The sequence below is a fragment of the Enhydra lutris genome, unplaced genomic scaffold (genome assembly GCF_002288905.1).
Source record: "Enhydra lutris kenyoni isolate GAN:26980312 unplaced genomic scaffold, ASM228890v2 scaffoldscaffold21, whole genome shotgun sequence".
NCBI lineage: Eukaryota > Metazoa > Chordata > Mammalia > Carnivora > Mustelidae > Enhydra > Enhydra lutris.
In genome coordinates this window covers 7,444,254-7,469,963 of record NW_019154105.1, presented here as the reverse complement: position 1 = coordinate 7,469,963, position 25,710 = coordinate 7,444,254, and the positions used below count along the sequence as shown (strand labels likewise).

At 37.1% G+C, this 25,710-nt stretch overlaps 1 protein-coding gene across 5 annotated transcripts; it reads right to left on the bottom strand.

The window, feature by feature from the left end:
• Nucleotides 1-4,340: 4,340 nt before the first annotated feature.
• LOC111148970 (ring finger and CHY zinc finger domain containing 1) lies at nt 4,341-25,661 on the bottom strand. 5 transcript variants are annotated; one of them, XM_022505822.1, is made up of 9 exons: nt 25,499-25,661; nt 20,038-20,157; nt 19,690-19,805; nt 11,105-11,183; nt 8,830-8,874; nt 7,968-8,026; nt 7,850-7,876; nt 6,705-6,825; nt 4,341-5,023 (listed from the first exon to the last, which is right to left on the bottom strand). In XM_022505822.1, the coding sequence occupies exons 1-9, from the start codon at nt 25,586-25,588 to the stop codon at nt 4,895-4,897; spliced, it is 786 nt and encodes a 261-aa protein (XP_022361530.1). In that variant the 5' UTR covers nt 25,589-25,661; the 3' UTR covers nt 4,341-4,894. The 5 variants fall into 5 exon arrangements, with proteins under 5 accessions (XP_022361530.1, XP_022361534.1, XP_022361532.1 ...); XM_022505826.1 differs by lacking the exon at nt 25,499-25,661 and adding an exon at nt 20,751-21,362; XM_022505824.1 differs by lacking the exon at nt 20,038-20,157.
• Between the last annotated feature and the right edge of the window lie 49 nt (nt 25,662-25,710).

Sequence of the window (25,710 nt, the reverse complement as noted above, 5' to 3'; positions counted from 1 at the left end):
AGACAAATGGAAAAACGTTCCATGCTCATGGATTGGAAGAACAAATATTGTGAAAATGTCTACACTACCTAAAGCAATCTACATATTTAACGCAATCCCTATCAAAATACCATCAATTTTTTTAAAAGAAATGGAACAAATAATCCTAAAATGTATATGGAACCAGGAAAGACCTAGAATAGCCACAGCAATGTTGAAAAAGATAACCAAAGTTGGTGGCATCACAATTCCAGACTTCAGGCTCTATTACAAAGCTGTCATCAACAAGACAGTATGGTATTGGCACAAAATCAGACACATAGATCAATGGAACAGAATAGAGAGCCCAGAAATGGACCCTTAACTCTACGGTCAACAATTCTTCAACAAAGCAGGAAAGAATGTCCAATGGAAAAAAAGACAGTCTCTTCAACAAATGGTGTTGGGAAAATTGGACAGTCACATGCAGAAGAATGAAACTCCTCATATCACACCCAAAAACAGACTCAAAATGGATGAAAGACCTCAAAGTGAGACAGGAATCCATCAAAATCCTTGAGGAGAACACAGGCAGCAACCTCTTTGACCTCAGCCAAAGCAACTTCTTCCTGGGAACATCGCCAAAGGCAATGGAAGCAAGGGCAAAAATGAACTACTGGGACTTCATCAAGATCAAAAGCTTTTGCACCGCAAAGGAAACAGTTAACAAAACCAAAGACAACTGACAGAATGGGAGAAGATATTTGCAAATGACATATCAGATAAAGGGTTAGTACCCAAAATCTATAAAGAACTTATCAAACTCAACACCCAAAGAATAATCCAATCAAGAAATGGGCAGAAGGCATGAACAGACATTTCTGCAATGAAGACATCCAAATGGCCAACAGACACATGAAAAAGAGCTCAACATCACTCGCATCAGGGAAATACAAATCAAAACCACAATGAGATACCATCCCACAACAGTCAGAATGGCTAAAATTAACCAGTCAGGAAACAACAAGGTCTTAGTGAGGATGCAGAGAAAGGGGAACCCTCCTATACTGTTGGTGGGAATGCAAATTGGTGCAGCCACACTGCAAAACAGTATGGAGGTTCCTCAGAAAGTTGAAAATACAGCTGCCTTCGACCCAGGAATCACACTACTGGGTATTTACCCTAAAGATAAAAATGTATTTATCTGAAGAGGCACATGCACCTGAATGTTTATAGCAGCAATGTCAAACAAGAGCCAAACTATGGAAAGAACCTCGATATCCATCAACAGATGAATGGATAAAGAAGATGTGGTAAATATATACAATGGAATACTATGCAGCCATCAAAAAATGAAATCTTGCCATTTGCAACAAGGTGGATGGAACTAAAAGGTATTATGCTAAGCGAAAGTCAGTCAGAGAAAGACATTATCATATGATCTCTCTGATATGAGGAATTTGAGAGGCAGGGTGGGGAGCTGTGGGGGGTAGGAAGAGAAAAAAATGAAACAAGATGGGACCGAGGAGGGAGACAAACCATAAGAGACTCTTAATCTCATGAAACAAACTGAAGGTTGCTGGGGGGTGCGGGGTGGGGGGTTTGGGTTATGGACATTGGGGAGGGTATGTGCTATGGCAAGTGCTGTGAAATGTGTAAGCCTGATGATTCACAGACCTGTACACTTGGGGCAAATAATATGTTAATAAAGAAAAAAGAAACAAGTCCACTTAGTAAGAAATAAATTCAGTGAATATAAGGCAAATAGCAAAAAGTTTTAAGGGAATTTAAGCAGAGATGATTAAAGAAATGGAATAAAGAATGAACAACCAGGCACCTGGGTGGCTTAGCGGGTTAAGCCTCTGCCTTCAGCTCAGGTCGTGATCTCAGGATCCTGGGATCAAGTCCCACATCGGGCTCTCTGCTTGGCAGGGAGCCTGCTTCCTCTTCTCTCTCTGCCTGCCTCTCTGCCTACTTGTGATCTCTCTCTCTCTGTCAAATAAATAAATAAATAAAATCTTTAAAAAAAAGGAATGAACAACCATTATTTTAAATTAATTAATTGATTTCAATTTAATTTATTCACTGTTGACCATCTATTAAGTGCCAGGCACTTAAAAAACAGGATCTTGGCTCCACAGTACTCACATTCATTTTTATTCATGACTAAAACTTGAAAGAAATTAAAAGAAAATTAAACATGTATACATTATAAAAAATGTTTTAGTGGAAAAAAGTTTGGTTTTAAAATCTATGATGCCATAAACATACTTCAAATATGCCCTCATTAGTACCATACAGAGCTCCCTGTACTAGTTAAGAAGACTCTAAAAGCTACAAGAGATAAAAACAACTTCATATACACTCTTGAAAGATAAAAGGAACCAAATGGGTTTCTGTACACCAAGAAATTCATAAACATATTGAATTATGGCTTTTAAAATAAGTACACACTAGATACAAATTCTGTGGCAGGGCAACCTGACGTATTTCAGAGACAAGTCTGCTATACCTTATTTCACGGACAATTCTACCCATACTTCAAATCAGAGTAAGGGTTTAACATTTCTCTATGCTTTTTTAAAGTCTCTAAATAGAAAAAGAAAAAACAATGAAGTTAAACGTTAAAATGTTAACAGTATTTACCTCTGAAAGATGAGATTTTGAGTTTTTCACCTTTTTTAACGTATTTCCTACAATAGATATTTTTGAAATCAGAAAAAGCCAAAAAATATTAAGATTACCCATCTGAAAACTGCTTCAAGCGCATGACTGGATGTAAACAAGCAATTACATATAAATTCTCCATTATTTTAGACAAACTTGGATCCTGAGTTGAAGAGCTAAGTAATTAGATTTCAAATTAAAGTATCTAAAAATGGACAGTCTATCAAATCATGAGCTCCTCTATGTAGAGGACTTAGCTATTACACAGGTAGTTGAACAAAATGGTAGTCTGAGTGAAAGGCGGTGTGCTACAGTGTTCAGGGTCACAGACCTAATGTGATTCCCAGCTCCCAACATTTAATAACTATCATTTACTCAAGCAGGTCATGTAACCTATGAACCTCAGTTTTCTCATCTATAAACTGAAGACAACACTTACCTACAAAATTATCATGATGCTCAATACTAATGCATAAGCCTGGCACACAGTAGATTCTCAAAACATGAAGCTTTGTTACCTTTATACACTCACTCCTACTCAAGATCCAGTGATTCTGTGATTAAAAGTAACAAGATTTAAAATAGTTTAACATGGTGAGATAATGGAAATAAGAAGTCGTACAACTAGAAAATTAGTCTTTCCTTAACTGTATACAGATTGGTACCACCTGGCAAGATAAGAACATTCCTTCCCCAAATCAAGATCAGCACTGCTGCTCTGCTTAGGCCAAGGAAACCAACACAGGGAGAGAACACAAGAAGAGGAGAAGACAGAAGACAGGAAGGCAGAAGAGAATAAACATCTGGGCCCAAAACTGTAAATCAATACTATTGCCTTTATCCAGGTAAAGAGACTTCAAAAGAAGAAATAAATGTACCAGAAATGTTAGGATTTCTAGTTCTAAGACTAACTTCCTTCCTAGCAGGAAAATCAACTAGCTCAAAATTAGAAAAATGGTGTTCAGTAAATACCCATCGACTGGTATCTACACATTTTACTTCCTTACCTAAAGCTCTTTATAAAACAGGCTAAGTTGGATACTGTAAAAGCTGTAGCACCATCAAAGTATTTTTGTGTATTTTGTTCTTGAATTAAGAGGTGTATTTAACTCCATTACATGAACCCAAAAAAAGTATTATAAAATCAGAGATCTTACCAGGAATATTCCATGCCCCTTCCACTCACCCATGCCTACTCCCAAGCACTTTGGGGAAAAAAGAATCCACCCACTTACACCAAAGACAACCACTTAGTGCATAAAAAAGGCAAGGAAAAGGCTAGTCATGAGGCATATGAGGAATGAGGCAAGACCATGAGGGTCTTGCCACGAGTCTCATATAGACTTTTATCTATATTGTTCACTGTTGTCTCCACAGCTATCTAGAACCTTACCCAGCACATAGTAGTTACTCACTAAATACTTGCTGACCTAATGAATTATTCCTTCAAGGAATAATTTTGGGAATAACTTTGGGAAACCAAAACAAAATTATTTTCAGTGTTGATGGTTTTTCCTAAGGCTTGGAAAAGTTCTATTATTTTATTTCCCAACTACTCTAATGGAAGAATACCTCAAAAGAAAAAAAAGAAGAGATTTCTCCATAGAAATATACACACATATATATGTATGCGTATTTGTATTTACAGAGAGAAATACATATGACTATATTGCCCAGGTTGAGCCAAAAATAGATAACCTTGGAAAAAACTTTCCATAAAACACTGTTTCAATATAATTTTATTAGCAGTTATTACATCAAAATTCACATTTACAGGATCCAAAGGACTGCCTTAGAAAATTCTAAAGTATATGTAATAAGATTTCAACAGTAAGACAGAACATCTTCTCATTATAGCACAGCCCTTAAAAAGTCAAGAATAATACTGAGAAATAAGTGCAGTTCTATGAAGAACTAGAAATGAACTCTTCGTGCATAGTGTCACTTAAAGCAAAGTTCCATGGAAGTATGATATACTTCTATGGATGTAAATTTCAGTGGCAAACATCATTGGCTTCCAAACAACTGACACTAAAGGAATCTCCAATCAAAAGACAAGCACAGTGGCTTTCATCCAATATAAAGCTATGATAATTCTATAAAGAGACCCTGAATCCTTAAGTACATGTAATATGATTTTATGCTGTGACACTAGTACAAAACACATCAACTCTAATGCATAGATCCTGACACATTATGACAACAGAATACTAAAGATAGCCTTTTTCTAATCAGAAAATGCTGAGTTTTCCAATGCAGCATACCCTGGTCATTGCTGATCTAGTGAAATTCTACATCCTCCCGCTTGAGCAGTATTGTAGGATTCACAAATATTACATTTCATGCCTAATATATGGAACTGGACTGTAGATCTCCCATTGCAATCATTGCAGAGAATCTGAAAAGTGAAGAAATGAATTCAAATTAAGCGTATTAAACCTTATAGATAGAAAATGGCACTGTCTGCTCAAAACAATTCCTCAAAAATCATACCAAAGAACTGAAACATATATAGCTAAGTCTAAACATTTCCCTAAATAGAAATGCCTTTTATTTGTTTTCTGAAAACTCTAAGAGGCTATTAAGGTAGCTCTGAATTCAGAAATGGAAGTGTAGGTTTGAGTCAAGAAGCCTTATTTTGAAACTGTTCCCAAACAGTCTAAATTTGGGAACAGTTAGTCTAAAAAATCTAACATAGGCATCATCTGACTGACACCTACACTTAGAATTCAAAATAACATACATGATTTATTTTTCCTTGACACTGTAAAATTATCTTTGTTAATAAAACAAATCTTTACAAAATTTTAGTATTTTTGCTTATTCTTTAGGTTTAATATACTAAGTTCTTAATGCCTCAAGAATGAATTAAAGTCCCAAAAAGTCGTTCCTAATTTAATAAAAAGAAGCTTTTGACATATCCCTAAAATGACAATAAGATGTCACTTGGGAATTAATCTCTTCTACTACTGAGATCCCAAAAAATAAAAAAGGTGTTAACCTGAGAATAGATCACCGCATTACTCTGTGAGAAAAGCATTAGCTTTAGAATAGTCATACCATAATAAATAGAAAACTTCCAAATTTGCTCAAAATTGTAACCTGGAAAATAATTAAGAATACAATCTGAATGTAGAAAGATTAGTGATGCCTTAGAACTAGGGGACTGGGGACTGGCTGCTAATGGGTATGGGATTTCTTCTGGGGGCAATAAAAAGACCCTAAAATTGATGATGATGATGCTTGCACAACTCCAAGAATATACTAAATAGTGCTAAATTCGGGGCACCTGGGTGGCTCAGTGGGTTAAAGCCTCTGCCTTCAGCTCAGATCATGATCCCAGGGTCCTGGGATCGAGCCCCGCATCGGGCTCCCTGCTTAGCAGGGAGCCTGCTTCCTCCTCTCTCTCTACCTGCTTCTCTGCCTACTTGTGATCTCTGTCAAATAAATAAATAAAATCTTTAAAAAAAAAATAGTGCTAAATTGCACACTTTAAATGGATGAGTTATATGGCACGTATATCTCAATAAAGCTGTTATTTGAAAAAATGATCTACATGGAACACAGCACTCTGAAACCTGCATAAAACATCACGTAATTTATTAGTATTTTAAAAGTGATCCTTCACTGACTTTACTAGCAATTCAATTATCCACATGAATAAAAAGGGTAATGAACATTAAAAAACAAAAGTAATCTTTAAAAATCAACAGATATGTATGCCTGAAATAAAATTTAAAATAATTACAAATAAAACATCATTAAAATAAAACGTAAGACCAGTAATTCACCTGTACTCAGTTACATTACTGACTGGTTCTGACGAGTAAGATGTAAATAATTCAGAATAAAGTTTTTGTCTGCCATCTAGTGTCGGGAAGAATTGCATAAAGGTATTCTTAGTATTTTTTTGGTCTGGTCTTTTGAATTCAAAGGAACTAAAATCTATCATTTGGTCCTTTCATCACATTGGTGTCTATGCCAAAGCAGTATTTTTGAGACAGATTTGAGCAAAACGGCAAAAAAAACAAGAACATCAACCAGCAATCTCAAAAGTTCTAAGCATTGATTCTGCTCACATCCACAGTCATGTTCTGGTATTCTGACGGCATGGGAGTCTGTGCCACCTCATCATCCAGCTGTCTCCAGTACCGAGTCATATCTAAAGCAGAGTGCATACATAATGGACATCTGTAGCCTCTAGAAGAGACAGAAAGGTTATTTTCCAAACATTAAACAAGGACTATATCAACTCGGCTATACAAGTAACGCATGTTAACCGGTACACAAACCATCCAAACAGAGCATTATTCTGTATTTCAAGATCACCTGTTACAAACCTGGGAACCTTTCACTGTAGTTTTTAATTAAATCCTGTAACCTATGGTATTTTTTAGACCTTCTTTATCCTCAACTCTCTAAAGTGGGAAGGAATTAGTCTGTATTCTCTGTAGAATATATTTAATACATTTTTTATATAAAGCTTTTTATTTAAGTAATCTCTACACTCAACACGGGGCTCGATCTCACAACCCAAGACCAAGAGTCATATGCTCTTCCAAATGAGTGAACCAGGCACTCCTATATTTAACACATTTTTAAAAACCTGTTCAGTTGCTTTTTTTGGCTAAATAACCTCAATTTCTTAATATATTCAGACTGTATCATATTCTTTCTAAAAATTCTGAAGAATTCACTTCCACCTGGCTCTTAAATTACAAGTTCTGCTTATGAATTTGCAGGACCAAAATACATTCACACAGTCTCTTCTCTCCTAACTGTTCTCACTTCATTTTAACATCCTTCCCCCACAATAAAGTCTCTGCTTTAGATAATCTTGTTACCAGCTTTCTTTGCAGATGATTATCCTGGGCCAATATAATGACTTAACAGAATTTTGAACGACATGCCTCAGCACTTTTACAGTTCTATGGATTGCCTTTGGCAGAGCCTGTGCCCCCTCAAAAAAGAGTAAGTAGCTCTTGCAAGTTGCAGGATGAGATCAGGCATAACACAAGCATGGGGACAAAGATGTACTCCTATATCCACAAGATGCTTTGTCCTATTTAACACTATTGATTTACCCTGTCCGTCTCAAGATATCTGCCACGCCAATAAGGTGTAAGTAGCAGCAACATTTGCCCACTTCCACATCCCAGCACAAGTTAAAAAAAAATCAGACATCTTACAACTACAACTTCTAAAAATTCCATCAAACACTCACTCTTTCAACATTTCTTCATAACACGTTCTGAAAAAAAAAAAAATGACACTATTTTAGTAAAGCAAAAAGCATCTCCACTATTTTCAAACATTTTCTGAGGGAAAAAAAATGATTTTACCTATGTAAAAGATGTCCACATGGCAAGACATGAGCAACAACACGGGATGTGTGAATGTCCTATAAAGGAAATAAATGTTAGTGTTTGCATGAAGACAGTATAAACATTCCACTACTTTAAATTCAAGAGGGACTATTTCCAAAAAAATAAAACCTTGCCATTTGCAATGATGTGGATGGAACTAGAGGGTATTATGCTAAGCGAAGTAAGTCAACCAGAAAAAGACAACTATCATATGATCTCACTGATATGTGAAATTTAAGAAACAAGGCAGAGGATCATAGGGGAAAAGATGAAAAAAATGAAATAAGATGAAACCAGAGAGGGATAAGAAATTCAATCATAGGAAACAAACTGAGGGTTGGTGGAGGGCAGAAGGGTAGAGAGACGGGTAACTGGGTGATGGACACTGGGGAGGGTATGTGATGTAATGAGCACCAGGTATTATATAAGACTGGGTATTATATAAGATGAATCACAGATCTGTACCCCAAAACAAATAATACACTATATGTTAATTAACTGAATTTAAATTTTAAAAAATTTCATCTTAAAAGACGGAGTATCTTTTAAAGTTAATAACACCTCACAAATTTGCTACTCCCGAATTTACTATAATTTTTTTATGTAGGCTCCACGCCCAACATGGGGCTTAAACTCGTGACCCTGATATCAAGATTTGCATCTCCACAGACTGAGCCAGCCAGGCACCCCTTTATTACAAATTCAACATGACATTTGTTAAGAGAATGTTATTTCTCTCTCTTTAGATGTCCTCGGGTTTTCTGGAGAGTAAACTGAATGTAATTTAAAAAAAAGAAAAGAGGGAATATTTCCAAAGCAAGTAATATTTTAAGCTTACCTCCAAACATATTGGACAATTCTGCCTGGAAACATTTTCAATACACTGTTTAAAAGAGAAACTCAAATTACTAAAATCTTAACTAGATGGAAATAACAAGTGTACATATTAATAAAAACTAATGATAAAACAATGATACTAACTTACTAAAGCTAATAATTAATATTAACGCGTGTCTCTTCTATGTCAGACAAGAACTGAACAGTTAACTCATACAGCTATTTCAGGCTTTGCATATTACCTAAAACAATGAAATTACTCAATACATCTTAATTGTTCAAATTATCTTCATTTTACAAATAAGGAAAATCAGTGAATCAAGATTTACCAAAAACACAGAGATAATGTTTGGAATCTACATGTACTTCCAAAGCTACTTAAGGGCACTGACAATGGTAACAGTTCACATTACTGAAATTTATTACATGCCATATACTAAGTACACTACCTGTATTAGCTCAACCATGTCTCACAGTCTACCTGCTACAAATGCAGGCACAATTATTACCCTCACATACCAATTATTATGAGGTATGTGAGGCGTAGAAAAGGCTCAGTAACTTCCAAAGTCACATACTAATAAGATGTGGAACTGCATTTGAGCTCCAAGAGGCTTGGCCAGTACCAGAACTCTTCACTTGGTAAGACAGGATAAATAAAGGCGAGAAGGTTAAGGGGAAGCACCACGCCATGGAAGATGCCCAGGTTTTTTAAGTGAGCACTTGAGTATATGATAGGACCATTTACTAAAATACAGACAATAAAAAAATAACTGACAAACAAATAAAGATACCATAAGAGAAAACATACATATAGTTTTGGAAGACCACACAGCTACCATCCCCCAACTCAAGTTTATAAAACCAAACTAAATCTTTCAATTCCAGCAAATTCAGTCTATTAATCAAATACATTAAAACAAGGGCTTAAAAACCTTACGAGTCATCTTTACTCAGCCCCATTCTTTTTCCCTTATACCTTGTCACCATATCTCAAATACTCATTTTTCATTTCAATTTCTCTTAACACCTGACAATTTGAGGCCTGCATCTATTTAAAAATCCTCATTAATGTTAACTATATCGAATTAAAATAAAAACCTTAATTGAAAAAAATCCTCATTAGTCTCTCTAATCTCTGATTTTTTAAAGATTTTTTCTAAATAATGAAAAATCATTTTCTGGTATCATGGTATAATTAATAGAGCCAAAGTTAAAAATATTTCTAACTACAAAAGGAAATATAAAAATATTTTCTGAATTTTCTTGAAATGCTGTTACATTGTTATTGCTTCTTTACTATGCAATTTTAGTTATTCTTTTTTTTTTAAGATTTCTTATTTATTTATTTGACAGAGAGCAAAAGAGCACAAGCAGGGGGAGTGGCAGAAGGAGAGGGAGAAGCCGTCTCCCCGCTGAGCAAGCAGCCCAATGCAGTGCTCAATCACAGGACCCTGGGATGATGACCTGAGCTGAAGGCGGATGCTTAACCAAATGAGCCACCCAGGCGCCTCTCATTTTTAGTTATTCTTTTTTTTTTTTTTTTTTTTTAAAGTTTTTTTTTTTTTATTTGTCAGAGAGAGAGGGAGAGAGAGCGAGCACAGGCAGACAGAATGGCAGGCAGAGGCAGAGGGAGAAGCAGGCTCCCCGCAGAGCAAGGAGCCCGATGCGGGACTCAATCCCAGGACGCTGGGATCATGACCTGAGCCGAAGGCAGCTGCTCAACCAACTGAGCCACCTAGGCGTCCCGATTTTTAGTTATTCTTAACACCAGTACCAATGAGACGAATCCATAAACTCACTTAGAAGTTGTCAACATTATGCTAGTAACTGATAAAAGTATTCTTACACACTATAGGGAGCCTGGGTGGCTCACTTAAGCACCCAACTCCTGATTTTGGTTCAGGTCATGATCTCAGGGTTCTGGGATCAAGCCTGGAATTGAGCCCCATGTCGAGCCCTGTGCTTAGCACAGAGTCTACTTGAGATTCTTCCCCCTCCCTCTACCCCTCCCTCTGCTCATGTGCTCTCTTAAAATAAATAAATATATCTTAAATACACACACACACACACACAATACAGAAGAAAAAGAATTGTAGATCAGATATTCTGAGGCACAGGTCTTAGAACACCTACTTAATACTGCTCAAAAATAAAAAGCAACATAGTTGTACTTGGTAATATCTGAAAATTAGCATGCTTCCAAACATTAGGATTTAAGCTGGTTTTCAAACACAATATAATACTTTTTAAATTATGCAAACTTAAGTATATACCTTGTGCTTTCCTTGGAGATTCATAGCTAGGCATAAGTTACATTTCACACAGTGGAAAAAGTCTTCCTTTGGACCAATCCTAAAAATTATGTAAAAGCCAAAAAAATTAGGTTCATTTTTACTACAATGGTAATTTACTCATTTTTACATAAGTTTAATTTCACTATAAAGTTAGTTCAATTCACAATGAAGAACATGGGGTAAACCCCCACCTCCCCAACACCTGTAATGTAACTCCCCAACTCCCCAAATGTAAGCACTATAAACAGAATGGTATCTACCCAGGTTTTTTCTATAAAAGTGTATACACAACACACACACACACACACACACACACACACACACACACACCCTTTGGGTTTTATTTTTTATATAAATGGATTCTTTCTATACATTCTGTTCTGCGACTTTTTTCCACTGAACATATCCTAAAGATTATTCTGTCTAGACCACTTCATTCCTCTTCAGAATTACATAGTATTACATGGTATGGATAAATCATAATTTGTGAAAGTATTCCCATATATAATTTACTACCTTGAATTAATATAATGACATAAAATAAATGTGCTTATACAGTGATGCCTGGGTGGCTCACTCAGTTAAGTCTGCCTTCAGCTCAGGTCAAGATCCCAGCATTCTGGGATTGAGTCCCACATCGGGCTCCCTGCCCAGTAGGGAGCCTGCTTCTCCCTCTCCCTCTGCCCCTGCTTGTGCTCTCTCTCTCTCTGACAAATAAAAATAAAATCAAGCAAGCAAGCAATATGCTTACACAGACGTCACTTAGTCATCTGTTGAAAATTTTTACAAGATTTCTAAAACTGAAACTATGGGGTCAGAGGGTGTTACATCACTGGTCTTGATACCGACAAACTGACCTCCAAAGAGAATACTGAAGTGTGCTCCCACCAACAACGTGTGACCACACCTGTGCTCCCCACACCCTAGTGAGCACTGCTTACCTAGATGACAGACAAATAAAAGACATTTTAATTTGCACTTCTTAGGTTATGAGACAGGAAATACATTTTATTTTTTTTAAGATTTTATTTATTTATTTGACATTAAGAGACACAGTGAGAGAGAGAAATCACAGGCAGGGAGAGTGGGAGAAGGAGAGGCAAGCTCCCTGCATTCATTATTTAAAGTGTGTAAAACCAGGGCCCCTGGGTGACTCAGTTAAGTGCCTTCAGCACAGCCATGATCCCAGGGTCCTGGGATCAAGCTCCACATGAAGCTCCCTGCTCAGAGGAGAATATGCTTCTCCCTCTCACCACTCGTGCATGCGTGCATGCACTCTATCTTTCTCAAATAAAATCTTAAAAAAAAAATGTGTAAAACCCAGAAGAACATGAACCAACAAATATACCAAAAAATAACAAACATCAATTATGATACCGCCACTCATAGGTAACTACAGCTAATATTTTGGTATGTATGATATCCTGACAGACATTTTGTACAAATCATTCTCCCAATCCCTAAATATTATTCAAGAACTTACTTTTAATATGGGCTTGCAAATTTTACAATCTTCCAACATACAGGTTGGTTCTCAATTTTCATTATTATATTTTTGTTATATATTTACTGGTACAAGACATATTCTACACATAATTCTTGGTACATAACTCTATTTCCTTGGGATAATCTAAAAATGGAATTATAGGGGCACCTGGGTGGCTCAGTGGGTTAAAGCCTCTGCCTTCAGCTCAGGTCATGATCCCAGGGTCCTGGGATCGAGCCCCACATCGGGCTCTCTGCTCAGCGGGGAGCCTGCTTCCTTCTCTCTCTGACTTCCTCTCTGCCTACTTGTAATCTCTGTCTGTCAAATAAATAAATAAAATCTTTAAAAAAAATAAATAAATAAAAATAAAAATGGAATTATACAGTCAAAGGGCTGAAACATTTTTTAAGAGAAGAAATGAGAACACCAAAACCACATTTGCCATATCATACTCTCATGGTAAGTATCCTGGCGCTTATTTAATAACAATAAGAAATTATATTTCCCCATTTAAAAAAAAAAAAAAAAAGAAAGAAAACAAGCTCATTCTAGCACACTTCAGTAAGGATATATGCACCCATTGCCAAAAAATTCAGTGTTGGATGTCTGCCTCTAATTAAGGAAAAAGTGAAACCCTGTTTTTAGGGCATGTCACTCTTTGAGAGAATAACCGCCACAGTCAAAAGATTATCTAACTATGATGGAGCTATTTTAAAATATAAAATCAGGATTAATATTCTTACTAAACTCGTAAGAAGCACTGATTTCCTTACAGTGATTATTGCATTAAGACAATAATTTTCAAGCCCAGAGACCAGAGTCAAGCTTAGCGGTGTTGTAAGTACCAAGCACCAGCAGGAGAAATCTGATCACCTTTACTTTGCAGATTTCTTAAATGGACTAAAAGCAATAACTACGTTTCATAATATACTTAAGACAAAAAAGTTGTCGTTAATATCCAAAAGGGGACTCGTTGTAAAAGAATATCAAAGAAGGTTCAACTATAAAATAAAAAAGACTGATATTTAAGCAAAAATTTAATAATTCATACACTCAAATGACATTTTTTTTAAATGTCATCATGAAAGGGTAAAGAGTTTCCAATGACACTGCTATTGCAGAAACATTTTTGAATTGTCTTTTGATATTTATTGTTTAAAAAAATTAACATTTTCTAATGGCTATGTCATTTCTGACTAAACAGTGTTTGCCAATCTTATTTAATAGATTTTGCTCCCAGTATCTTTTTCAGAGAGGGAGAGGGAATGGGGGAGTGGCAGAAGGAGAAAGAGAATTTTAAGCAGGCTCCACACCCAGCAGGGAGTCTGACACAGGGCTTGATCTCATAGCTCTGACAGCACGACCTGAGCCGAAATCGAGAGGTGGATGCTTAACCGACTGAGCCACCCAGGCACCCCTACCCCCCGGTATCTTTTAGCAAGCTTTAAAAAAATAATAATAAATGAATACCTCTGAAAATCCCCAAGGGGAGTGAATTTTCAGTGTGCCATAGGCACTCTGAAAGAACTGTACAAAGATGGGGGCGCCTGGGTGGCTCAGTGGTTAAAGCCTCTGCCTTCGGCTCAGGTCACGATCTCAGGGTCCTGGGATCAAGTCCCGCATCGGGCTCTCTGCTCAGCGGGGAGCCTGCCTCCTCCTCTCTCTCTGCCTGCCTCTCTGCCTACTCGTGATCTGTCTGTCAAATAAATAAATAAAAAAAAATCTTTAAAAAAAAAAAAAGAACTGTACAAAGATGTTCCAAGGATTTCTGAACAATGACAACAGACACAATGCCACCTAAAATACCTACCTGAAGTGATCATAATCATGTCTGTAACACATACTAGATGAACGGCCTCACAAGAAAATGAATGAACAATGTTTGTTTTTAAGATTTATTTTTATTTTAGAGAGAGAGTGAGAAGTGACTGAGTATAGGGGGAGAGGCAAAGGAAGAGGGAGAGAAAGAATCTCCAGCAGACTCCTGCTGAGCATGGAGCCTGACGCGGGACTCAATCTCACGACCCCGAAATCATGACCTGAGCCAAAATCAAGAGTTGGATGTTCAACCAACTGAGCCAACCAGGTGCCCCTGAACAATGTACTTCTAAGGGGAAAAAAAAAAAAATGGATTCCTCACCTGGTCATTCACTAGGAGGGACTTCAATTCACAGTATTTTGTTACATGAAACTAGACCATCCCATTTTGCTAAAAGGTTGTAACAGCACTCTTCCATCTTTTATAAAGTTTATACCCCAAAATTTACGTGGTATGGCTCCTAAATGGAGAAATGTTGAAAGGGAAGTATGTGTATAAAGTATGTGGAAGGGAGGTGCCTGGGTGGCTCAGTCCTTTAAGCTCCTGCCTTCAGCTCAGGTCATGGTCCTGGGATCCTTCGATCAAGCCCCTCAGTGGGCTCCGGGCTCATCTAGGAATCAGCTTCTCCCTCTCCCGATGCCCCTCTCCCCATGTGTGCGCGCTCTCTCTCTCTTGCTCTCTCCCTCTCAAATAAAAATCTTAAAAAAAAAAAAAGTATCTTGAAGAAAACAGATGATGTAAAAAGTGAAAAAAATTACAAGATTGATCATCCTAAATAAGGTGTTTATAAATCTAAAAGTAAATAAAATTTTGTTATATTGAAACTAAAAAGATAGTCACCTTTTTTTTTTTTTTTTTTAAATTCAGGAGCATTTTATTTAATGTAATGAGTATGCTATCTTTATGAGTTCATTCCAGTCTGGATAGTCACCTTTAGATATAATTATGAGCTTTCAAAGGCTTCAAAAACACTGAATTTGACAATGCATAAACAGAAGTAATGATAAGCCAGAACCTATTAGTAGTGTACTTGAGATCTGCAATCAATATCTTTTGATGGTATGAGTGCAGGACGTGAAAAAATTTACAAGCCTGTAAATTAAAGTAATTACAAACTAGAGCCTACTAGAATTGTATCTAAAACCTATCAGTTATTACAAGAAGGACATGTGTCAGATTTATGCATGACAAATGACCAGGAAATAGCTACATTCAAAGGTATTGCCAAATTTAGTACATATCCCTTCAGAACTAGAAAAATATGGAATCAAAATTTAGATTTGCAACATTTAAATTCTTACTAAAATTTCTAATGAAGCTGTTTTTCACTACCTTTGTCATTCATAATAAATATATAAATTATACAAACAATAAAAAATATTCTGTTATTTGTAGAAGGATTTAAAAATATATTTAGATGCTAAATGTTGATGACAAATTTTCCTCATAAACAGATTGAAATCATAACACTAAAAATATTTTGCTGAAGATACACAACCTACACATTACTAAACACCTACTATATACATGGCACTCCCAGGTATACAAATTTAAAGTCTGAAAATACCTTGATCTCATAAATCTCAATATTTACCAGGTATAGGAATTTAGAATTTGAAAACATCTTAATTTCATAAAGCTTAATATATATAGGGTAAGAAGAGATGTCTACCTATTCTGCAGTCTCAACTACTTGAAAGTCAATAAATTAACCATAAAATGTGTTGATTCCTTTAATAGTGGTAATTAAAAACTGTGCAGATCTGACATACAAAATAACTCAATATAACAGTAAAAATGAACTGGAGCTCATGAATCAAACAGGATGAACCCTAGAAACAAGGTTTTGTTTAAAAAAAAAAAAAAAGCCACAGAAGAATAAATAGAATGTGAGTTTAAAAATAAGCAAACCTAAACATATATTGTAAACTTCCACTCCACAAAGATAAAAGTAGCCTGTATAGGACCAAAACTCCCACTGACAACTACAGAGGCTAGATTCAAAGAAAACAAACAAGCCCTTTAATAGCAGTAAAGAACAACTAAGGGCTTAAAGGGTCAACATCCCAGAGAGAAGGAAATACCTTGAGGCAAAGCCTGCTTCTTCCTTGGGGAACTTGGAGTCCACACTAGTCTATTAGAAGCTAAGGAGCCAAGCAGCAAGCAGTAGGTAAAGGGGTAGGAAACCAAGTAAACCCTCTGGCAATCTCTCTGCTAGGGAGGCAAACATCTGGAGACCAGGTCCCACCCACCACCAGAGATGCCTTGGTAACCAACCCTGGCTTTAAGTCAAGTCCCATGAGGAACCATGTGCTAGGAGCCTGAGTATTAGGGAAAACAAAATCGAACAGGACTAATCATCTCAATCTTTAATTGGATAAATGGAATCTGTCTCTAATTAACTGCTTGCCAAAAGAAAATTCTCTTTGGAAAAAAAGCATACGGAGCTTATACAATTTTGTCCAACAACCAACTAAAAAAAGTGTCAAGCATGCCAAAAGGCAGGACTAAAGAACCAAACACCAAAGGAAGAAAAACAGAAATCAGAACTGACCCACAGGTAATCAAGACAGTGGATTTCTCAGACAACTGCCATTCAATTACCAGTGAGTAATATGTTGAAGGGAAAAAAAGGTGAAGAATTTCATCTGAAAAATGGAAGGTACAGAGGATGGGGGAGAATTAAACATAAATTCTATAATTTTAAGAAGAAAAATAAAGCCTAAAATGAAAAACTCAATAGATTCCATATTAGATTCAACACAGTACAACAGAGACCTGGAATATAAATCAGTAGGAACTATGCAATTTAAGCGTGAAAGGAAAGAAAAAGATAAATACAGGAAAAGAAATTTAAGAGACGTATGGGACATAGTGAAAAGGTCTAAACCTAGAGTCTCAGGAGAGGCAAGAGCAGGGGGCAGAAACATTATCTGAAGAGACACTGGCCAAGAATATTTCAAAACTGACCGAAGACATCAAGCCACAGATTCAAGAAACTCTACAAACTGCAAGCCGGATAAATATTTTACAAACCTGGACACATCATGGAAAAACTGCTAAAAACCAATGACTTGAAAACATCGAGAGAGGGATAAAGGACAGATTATCCTCAAAGAAGCAATAATAATCCTGTTAGGTGACTCTGAAACAGAAACCATGGCACCCGAGTATCTTTAACAGGCTGAAAGAAAGTAATTCTACAACCCTCCCCCCCCAAAATCTTACAAATGAAGGCAAAACAAAGACATTTTCAAAGAGACAAAAAACTGACAATATGTCACCACCAGAGCCTCACTAAAAGTAATAATGAAAACAATTCTTGAAACTGAAGGAAAATAATCCTGAAGACAAAGGAGATGCAGGAAGGCAAGAAGAGCAAAAGAAATGGTAAATATGTAGGTAAACCTAAGAAAATATCAGCTGTTCAAAACAATGTCTATAGAGTTTTAAATATACACACTAAAAACATGACAACTGCACGTAAATCCTCTTAGTTAAGGTTCTTGCACTGCCCAGAAATGATAAATGCATTTCGCTAGTAAAACACGGATGTAACTTAAAATTTCTAAAAAAACTGCTAAGAGAATAATAGAAGAATGTATCTCTAACAAATTTACATTGCTGATTAATCCAAGAGAAGGCAAACAAAGAGGGAAAAAAAGGACAAACAAATACTAAGGGAATAAAAAAAATACTAAAATTGTAGACTGAATTGGAAAATTGTACATTGTAGATTTATATGTACATTTAAACAATTATATTAATAAGTAGAATCAATGTCCTAATTAAAAGAGTTTTCATCAAACTCCGTAAAAAAATAAAATTCAACTATATTCTGCTTACAAGATACATGCCTTAAATAGAAGTATACAGAATGTTTGGAATAAAAAAAGAAAAGGAATGGATACACATGTAAAAACCAATCAATGAAAGGTGATCTAGATATAGTAGCTCTTAAGGCAGGAAATATTGCTAAAGATAAAAAGAGACACTATATAAGGGCAAATGGGTCAATCATAAAGGAAAATAGAACAAATCTATGTAAACACTGAATGATATTGCCTTAAAATATATAAAAACGCAAAAAAGCAAATACCACATGATTCCATTTACAAAATTCAGTAGAGTGGTTACCTTTGCACGAGTATACTGACTTGAAGGGGGCATAAGAGAGGCTGCTACATTGCTATGAACATACACCACTTTTTGATCTGGGTGGTGATTAAAAAAAGAACGTTTTCCTAAATAAACTCCTAAGGTTGCTTGTTTATGATTTCTGCATCTTTTGGTATGTTTGTTATACATCCTTAAAAACAAACTACATAAAAGCTAGAAAGTGATTTAAAATATTCAAGACAGTGGTTATCTCCAATGGGAAAGAGGAGAAAAGACTAACGTGGAACACTTGGAGCTTCAACAGTATTGGTAACATTCTATTTCTTAAAATGAGTGACTTTCTGTATCAGTATACTTTATAACACATGTTATGCATGTGCTTTTGTATGTATCTAATATTTCAGGGTTTTTAGAAAGAAAAACTCCTACATACAGCATGTTAATAGTAGCTTATCAGTGAGAGACTAGACTGTAGGTTTCTTTTTTTTTTTTTTTATAATTTTTTTTTTAATTTATTTATTTGACAGACAGAGATCACAAGCAGGCAGAGAGGCAGGCAGAGAGAGAGGAGGAAGCAGGCTCCTTGCCAAGCAGAGAGCCCGATGCGGGGCTCGATCCCAGGACCCTGAGATCATGACCTGAGCCGAAGGCAGCGGCTTAACCCACTGCGCCACCCAGGCGCCCCTAGACTGTAGGTTTCTTTTGTTCTTTCCACTTTTTCATGTTTTCCAAATTTTATAAAATCAGCCTATACTTTGAAAATGTTTTTAAAAACTGATTTTTAAAAAAGTAAAGTCCACCCTAATTTTCTACTTCAGTTGCCTACAAAACACTTCATATAAAAGCATGCTTTATATCCAAAGTTAAATTTTTAAATAGCCACACAATAACTGTTGGGCTAATTAAATTATTACTACAAAAGAGGCATGAAAAATTTTTTTAGAATAGCAGAAATGTTTTTAATGTTTACCGTGTTGGTAGTAACATGGTTATATTTATTTGTCACACTTACTGAACTGAAAACTTAAAATGAATGCATTTTATTAGATGCAAATTATACACCAACAAAACAGATTTTAAAAACTATTATTGCTCAGGTACATTAAAAATAATCAGAAAAGAACATTTTACATACAGTACCTACAAATTCCACAGTTTTCACAATGATACTGTTTCTTGTCTTTGTCAAAGAGATGGCATATACTGCAATAATATTCCCCAAACAATGTGCTACATTCTTCGCAAGTCTGTTGGGCCTAAAACAGACACATGTAATTAACAATTAAATTAAATTTTCCAAAACATTTTCTATAATTATTTGAATATCCACAATTTGTTACAATATACGCAGATTCTTACAAGGTCTTAAACATTTAAACCAATGATACTGCTTAGAGTTAAAGAAGTCTTATCTGCATACTCTTGATCAGTTTTGTAAATCATCTTAACATTTTTTAAAAAGAAAACGGAAATATGATAAAATCTTACGTGCTGAATTTTTTCACAGTTTATGCACTGCACTTCCTTTACTTTAAAGCGATCTAGCTGATGATCTTCATTGCTATCATGACACAACCGACAAGTATAAAGTCTGTCACAGCAAGGTGCCTAATGCCCAGGGGGAAAAAGAGGTATAAGAAAAGATAAGTTTACAATGCAAAAAAAATTTTTCTTCCTCCTCCTGGAATAAAGTCAAAGAATACAACCAATCAATCGGTTTGTAAACTGATCCTCAACATAACTTTTCACTATTTCTTAGCATATTTTAACTATTCCCCCTCAACATCTATGTCTATCTACCTCAAGTTTAACATAATCTGGTCCTTAAATACTAAAGAATTATGAAGAATGGACACCCACAGACAGAACTAATCACACAACACCCTAAACTCATCCTCAGCCTAAACGGCAGGCAGGCAACTTCTTCTGAGACATTTCCAGATAAAGTCATTTACCTACTTCAACCTTTAAACATTAACTATAATAAAGATTATATTTTAATTCACTCGTGTTTATTAATCATCAGCTATATCCTTGATATTTTAGAAGGCAGAATAAATTTAAGGGATAGCCCTTGTTTTCAAGAGTGGCAGACTGCCAAAATCTTTTCTCTCCTTCTTCTTGGACACATGATTGCCCAGCTATACTACAGTTCCCAGACTTCTTTGATTTCAGCTGTGGTCAAATGACTAAGTTCTTACCAAAAGGAAATGAGCAGAAGAAATCAGTGCCACTCCTGGGCCTGAGTATTAAGAAACTGGGCACGCCTCCTCCTCCATGCTCCCTTTCCCTTTTCCATCAGATGAAACCTGGACATGACAGCAACCCAGCTGATGACTGTATGCCCTAAAACATGGCAAAATAATACAATGGGAAAAACTTGTCCCTGGAGTGATGATGTGGATCAGTCTCATCGCCAAACTGGATAATTCACCTTGAAACTGTTAGGTTACCCTTAGTAGCTTAGCTTTATTCTAACTAGTACCTCAAGAAGTTTCTAAGCAGTAAGTTAACCCAGTACTTTCCAGTATACTGTGACCTTCCAAATTCACTCATTTCTGAAGATTTCTTATGATGATTTAGCACAACAGAGTTCATTCCTTAAAGATTTTAACACTCAACTAGTACCCTTTCTCTCCCAACACTATTCTCATCCTAAATCTTAGTGATCTGCACAACCACCCTCAATTCCTTGACTTTCTCACTTCCAATGGCCTCGTCCTTCAACCCTACTCAGCCAAATATTCTCACAGTCATACCACAGAATAGGGGTTCCCAAATGTTTTGGTCTCAGGACCCTTTTACACTCTTAAACATTGTTGAGGAGGTGCGCCTGGGTGGCTCAGTGGGTTAAGCCTCTGCCTTCAGCTCAGGTCATGATCTCAGGGTCCTGGGATAGAGTCCCGTGTCGGGCTCTCTGCTCAGTAGGGAGCCTGCTTACTCCTCTCTCTCTGCCTGCCTCTCTGCCTACTTGTGATCTCTGTCTGCCAAATAAATTAAAAAAAAAAAAAATTGTTGAGGATCTCAAAGAGCTTCTGATTATGTGAATTATCTCTGACACCATAATATAAAATAAAACTGAAAAGGTTTTTAAAATATTACTTCTTTTAAAAATAGTAACAAACCGGGGCACCTGGGTGGCTCAGTGGGTTGAAACCTCTGCCTTTGGCTCAGGTCACGATCTCAGGGTCCTGGGATCCAGCCCCGCATCAGGCTCTCTGCTCAGCGGGGAGCCTGCTTCCCCCTCTCTCTCTGCCTGCCTCTCTGCCTACTTGTGATCTCTGTCTGTCAAATAAATAAATATTAAAAAAAAAAAATAGTAACAAACCCATTACATGTTAATGTAAATGACATATTTTAATGAAAAATAGCTAGTTTCCCCCAAAATAGCTGGATTCTCATTTCTGCTTCAACTTCCGTATTCAATTGGTTTAGATGAAGTATATGAAGAAAGTTTGGACTCCCACAAATATATAGTTGGAAAAGGGAGGAGTATTTTGATAGACTTTACAGAGAATTATGGATACTCTTCTCTGATACTACACCAAAACTTGACAAGTTTTAAAAATGATCAGTTGTAACATGGGCTCTGAAATTGTACTGATGAACTTTTCTCCCTCTGTTGCATCAAAATCCTCTGATCTATCCTGCACTTTGAATCAACCTTTTACCCACCCATTAGTCATTAGGAAAATATCAGTGCACTGAGTTCTACAGGTATTCCAAATGTTCACACATTTTCCATGCAATATAAAAAAAAAAAAAAAAATCATTATTTGTTAACATCACTACCAATCTCATCAGCAAAGTCTTTAGGTATTGGGACACTTTTAAGCTTACAGAAGCTCATACAAGTGTTTCAAAATTCTAATTTTTATGTGAAAGGTTGAATTTTACCACCGTCAATTGTTTTCCTTGTAATGACAGTTTCTTTTCAATGGTTCACTTTTCAAGAAAGTGCCCACCAAATACTCAAGTCTAAATAACAAGATTTCAAGTAAAAACTGTTACATGAGAAACTAGTTCAGTTCACAATCCAACTGCATAAGAACTTTCCTCACAACAACCATCTAATTTTAGTATGCAGAAGTGCTTGATGAAAACATTCCATTTCATCAAACATGTAAAAAGACATATTTGAGAGCTGAGATTTTTACAAAATTAGTAACTTTATTGCTTTAGTTTTATCAATGACAGCCTTAAGTGAAACTTCTTTTTTAAACTATAGGTATAGTACAGGTCAGATGCCAGCAGTTTTAATAACTGCTTTTGCACACACTGAAAAAGACAAAATCTTAGTATTAGAAAGTAGTTTTGACCCCAAGGATCCCCTGAAAGTGCCTCAGGAATCACGGGGGGGGGGGGTGTCCATTCACCACACTTTGAGAACCATGCTCTAAAACAAGAACTAAATCTTGTTTGTATCGTAAGTTCAAGTATGAAATCCTCTAACCACTACCCCCCCCCTCTTTCCAACTCACTTCAATGCTTCCCTTGCACATATTCTAATTCTTTCCTTCTCTCTTCCTCTACAATACTCTCCCAACCAAAACCCCAAGTCTGGTTAAATCCAATTCTCTCCTGTATAGGAATAGGCAGACACAGCTGAATAAGAATTTTCACACTAGTCTCATTTTTAAGTCATGATCACTAATTAAAAAGTGAGTTTTGGGGCGCCTGGGTGGCTCAGTGGGTTAAAACCTCTGCCTTCGGCTCAGGTCATGATCCCAGGGTCCTGGGATCGAGCCCCGCATCAGGCTCTCCACTCGGTGAGAAGTCTAATTCCCCCTCTCTTTCTGCCTATCTCTCTGCCTACTTGTGATCTCTATCTGTCAAATAAATAAATAAAAATCTTTAAAAAAAAAAAAAAGTGGGTTTTTATTATATTGCCCTAGTCGATTCCCTCATTTTTCTACAGTCTAGGACCTAAAATCTAAATGATTATTTCACATCTTCTCTCTTTAAACCTTTCCTCCACCCTTACACTCTGCTCATTATCTTATTAAACAGAAAAAATCAAAGAAAACATTTTCTCACAAACTCTATCAACCTACTTGCAAATGTACCTAGTACTCCATCTTCCTTTCTGTTATATATTTTTCTCTAAGGCCAACTCCTCCACTTCTACACTGGATCCCATCTTTTCTTTGATTACGTAAGAGCAGCAAATGCTTCTACAGTTTTTTCTTTCCCTCCTGCATTATAAAATGTTCTCACTTCATGGGACACCTGAGTGGCTCAGTCAGTTAAGTGCCTGTCTTCGGCTCAGACAATGATCCCAGGGTCCTCCAATGGAGTGCTGCAGAAGGCTCCTTGCTCAGCGGGAAGCTTCTTCCTCTGCCTGCACCTCCTCCTGCTTGTGCACTTGCACTCTCTCTTATAAATAAACAAAATCTTTAAAAAAAAAAAAAATTCTCACTGGGTTATTTCCAATATGCGAACATGCTGTAATACCTCCAATTTTAAAGGGAAAAAAATCTCATGATCCCACATCTCTCAGCAACTAGACTTTTTTTTTTTTTTTGCTCTCTTTTACAGCAAAACTCCACGACTTGTCTATGAAGGCTACTTGCAGTTCCACTACTCTCAATCTCTCTCAAATCCACTCCCATCAGGCTTTGTCCCAATCTCTCCACTGAAACGTCTCTTGTCAAGATCACCAGTGACCTCCTTGCCAAATGTAAAGGTCAATTTTCACTTCTTATCTTACTCAAACTGCAGCATTTGATTTAGTTGATTACTTCCTCCTTAAAACTCTTCATTTGGCTTCTGGTATTCAAGGAAGAAGGAGGGGGAAGGCAAAAAAGTATTTGATACTCAGGGTCAAATATCTCAGCACTATGAAACACAGACACATTTATGTGGTTTCCTGGGGGAAAGGGCCAACGTGTTGAATTCAGCTCCTGTTATTGAGTTTCAAAGAGTAACAAAACATATCAGTGGAAATGGAATCGTAAGGACAGCATTCAGTTTGCTTACACAACACTTGGGGAACCCCTAACCTTGAAAGAGCTTCACCCAGTGCAGTGGAGGAATGTTCACCAAGGCTGGCCTAAAAAGAAGGCTCTAAGTGTCCTTACAGGCCTCATCCTTTTTTGTTGTTGTTTTTCTTTCTTTCTTTCTTTCTTTTTAAATGAAACAGGAACTTCTGTCACCCCTACTTCACAAATGGAGCACTTGCTCAAAAGCACTGACCTATCAAGGGTCAGAGCTAGATGTGGGGATAGGGCTGTGGGACTCCAAAGCTCAAACCCTCTAAGTAAAATCTTTAAATTGCTTCTTGCAGCAACAACAAAATCAGGAAACTTTAACTGAACGGGTGGCAAGTTACAATGCTCTAGACTGACTAGCAATTTTCCTCAAAGTAAACAGCAAAAATAACAATATATGCATACTGGGCACTTTGCTACACATAATCTATCTAGTGGCAATTCCATGGCGGTCTTCCTAGTCCACAGAAACATTCTCCTGGCGGGCTTCGACATACTCATTGACTCTAAAATGCAGCTGGCGAGCTGTACAACTTACTCACTAAGGAGCTGAAATCCTATTCCGATTCTCCACTCACTTCTCCGTCTTCCATTACTTCATCGCACACCTGAAAGTCACCCTGGCCGGAAGCCAGCCCAGGCCCGGGGCTGCCTCAGTCTACTTACCGTAGCAAAACACTACAGAAACGCACTGATGAAGTGAGCGATGTGCAAGCCCACGTTCTTCCCCGAGCAGAGAGCTTTGCTCACGAAGTGTAAAGCAGGGGGAAAGGTGGGGACCTGCGGTCGCCTTGCCAAAACATTCTCCACAGCAAGAACCCAACTCGAGGTGGAGAAGGTAGACCGACAAACAGCTTAGCCTCTAACTTAAGCCCAAGCCTAACCGCCTTGCCCACTCCGCTCCCTCCCCACCCGGTCCCGCGGAAGCTTGTAAGGGAAGAGCCCACTGAAGTAGTCACCTTCAGGAGACATCCTCTGTCATAGTGCTCGCAGCCCCGTCGCCCTTGCTTTGGGCCGCGGGCGCCATCTTCCCGCGCCGAGGCCGCCATCTCTGCCACCTCCCCTCAAACTCCACGAACCCTCTCCGCAGGACGAAAACCACGCCCAGAGAAGTAGCGTCACGAGCACACCGCCCCCTACCGACCGCAGCGGCCAGCCGAGCCAATATGGC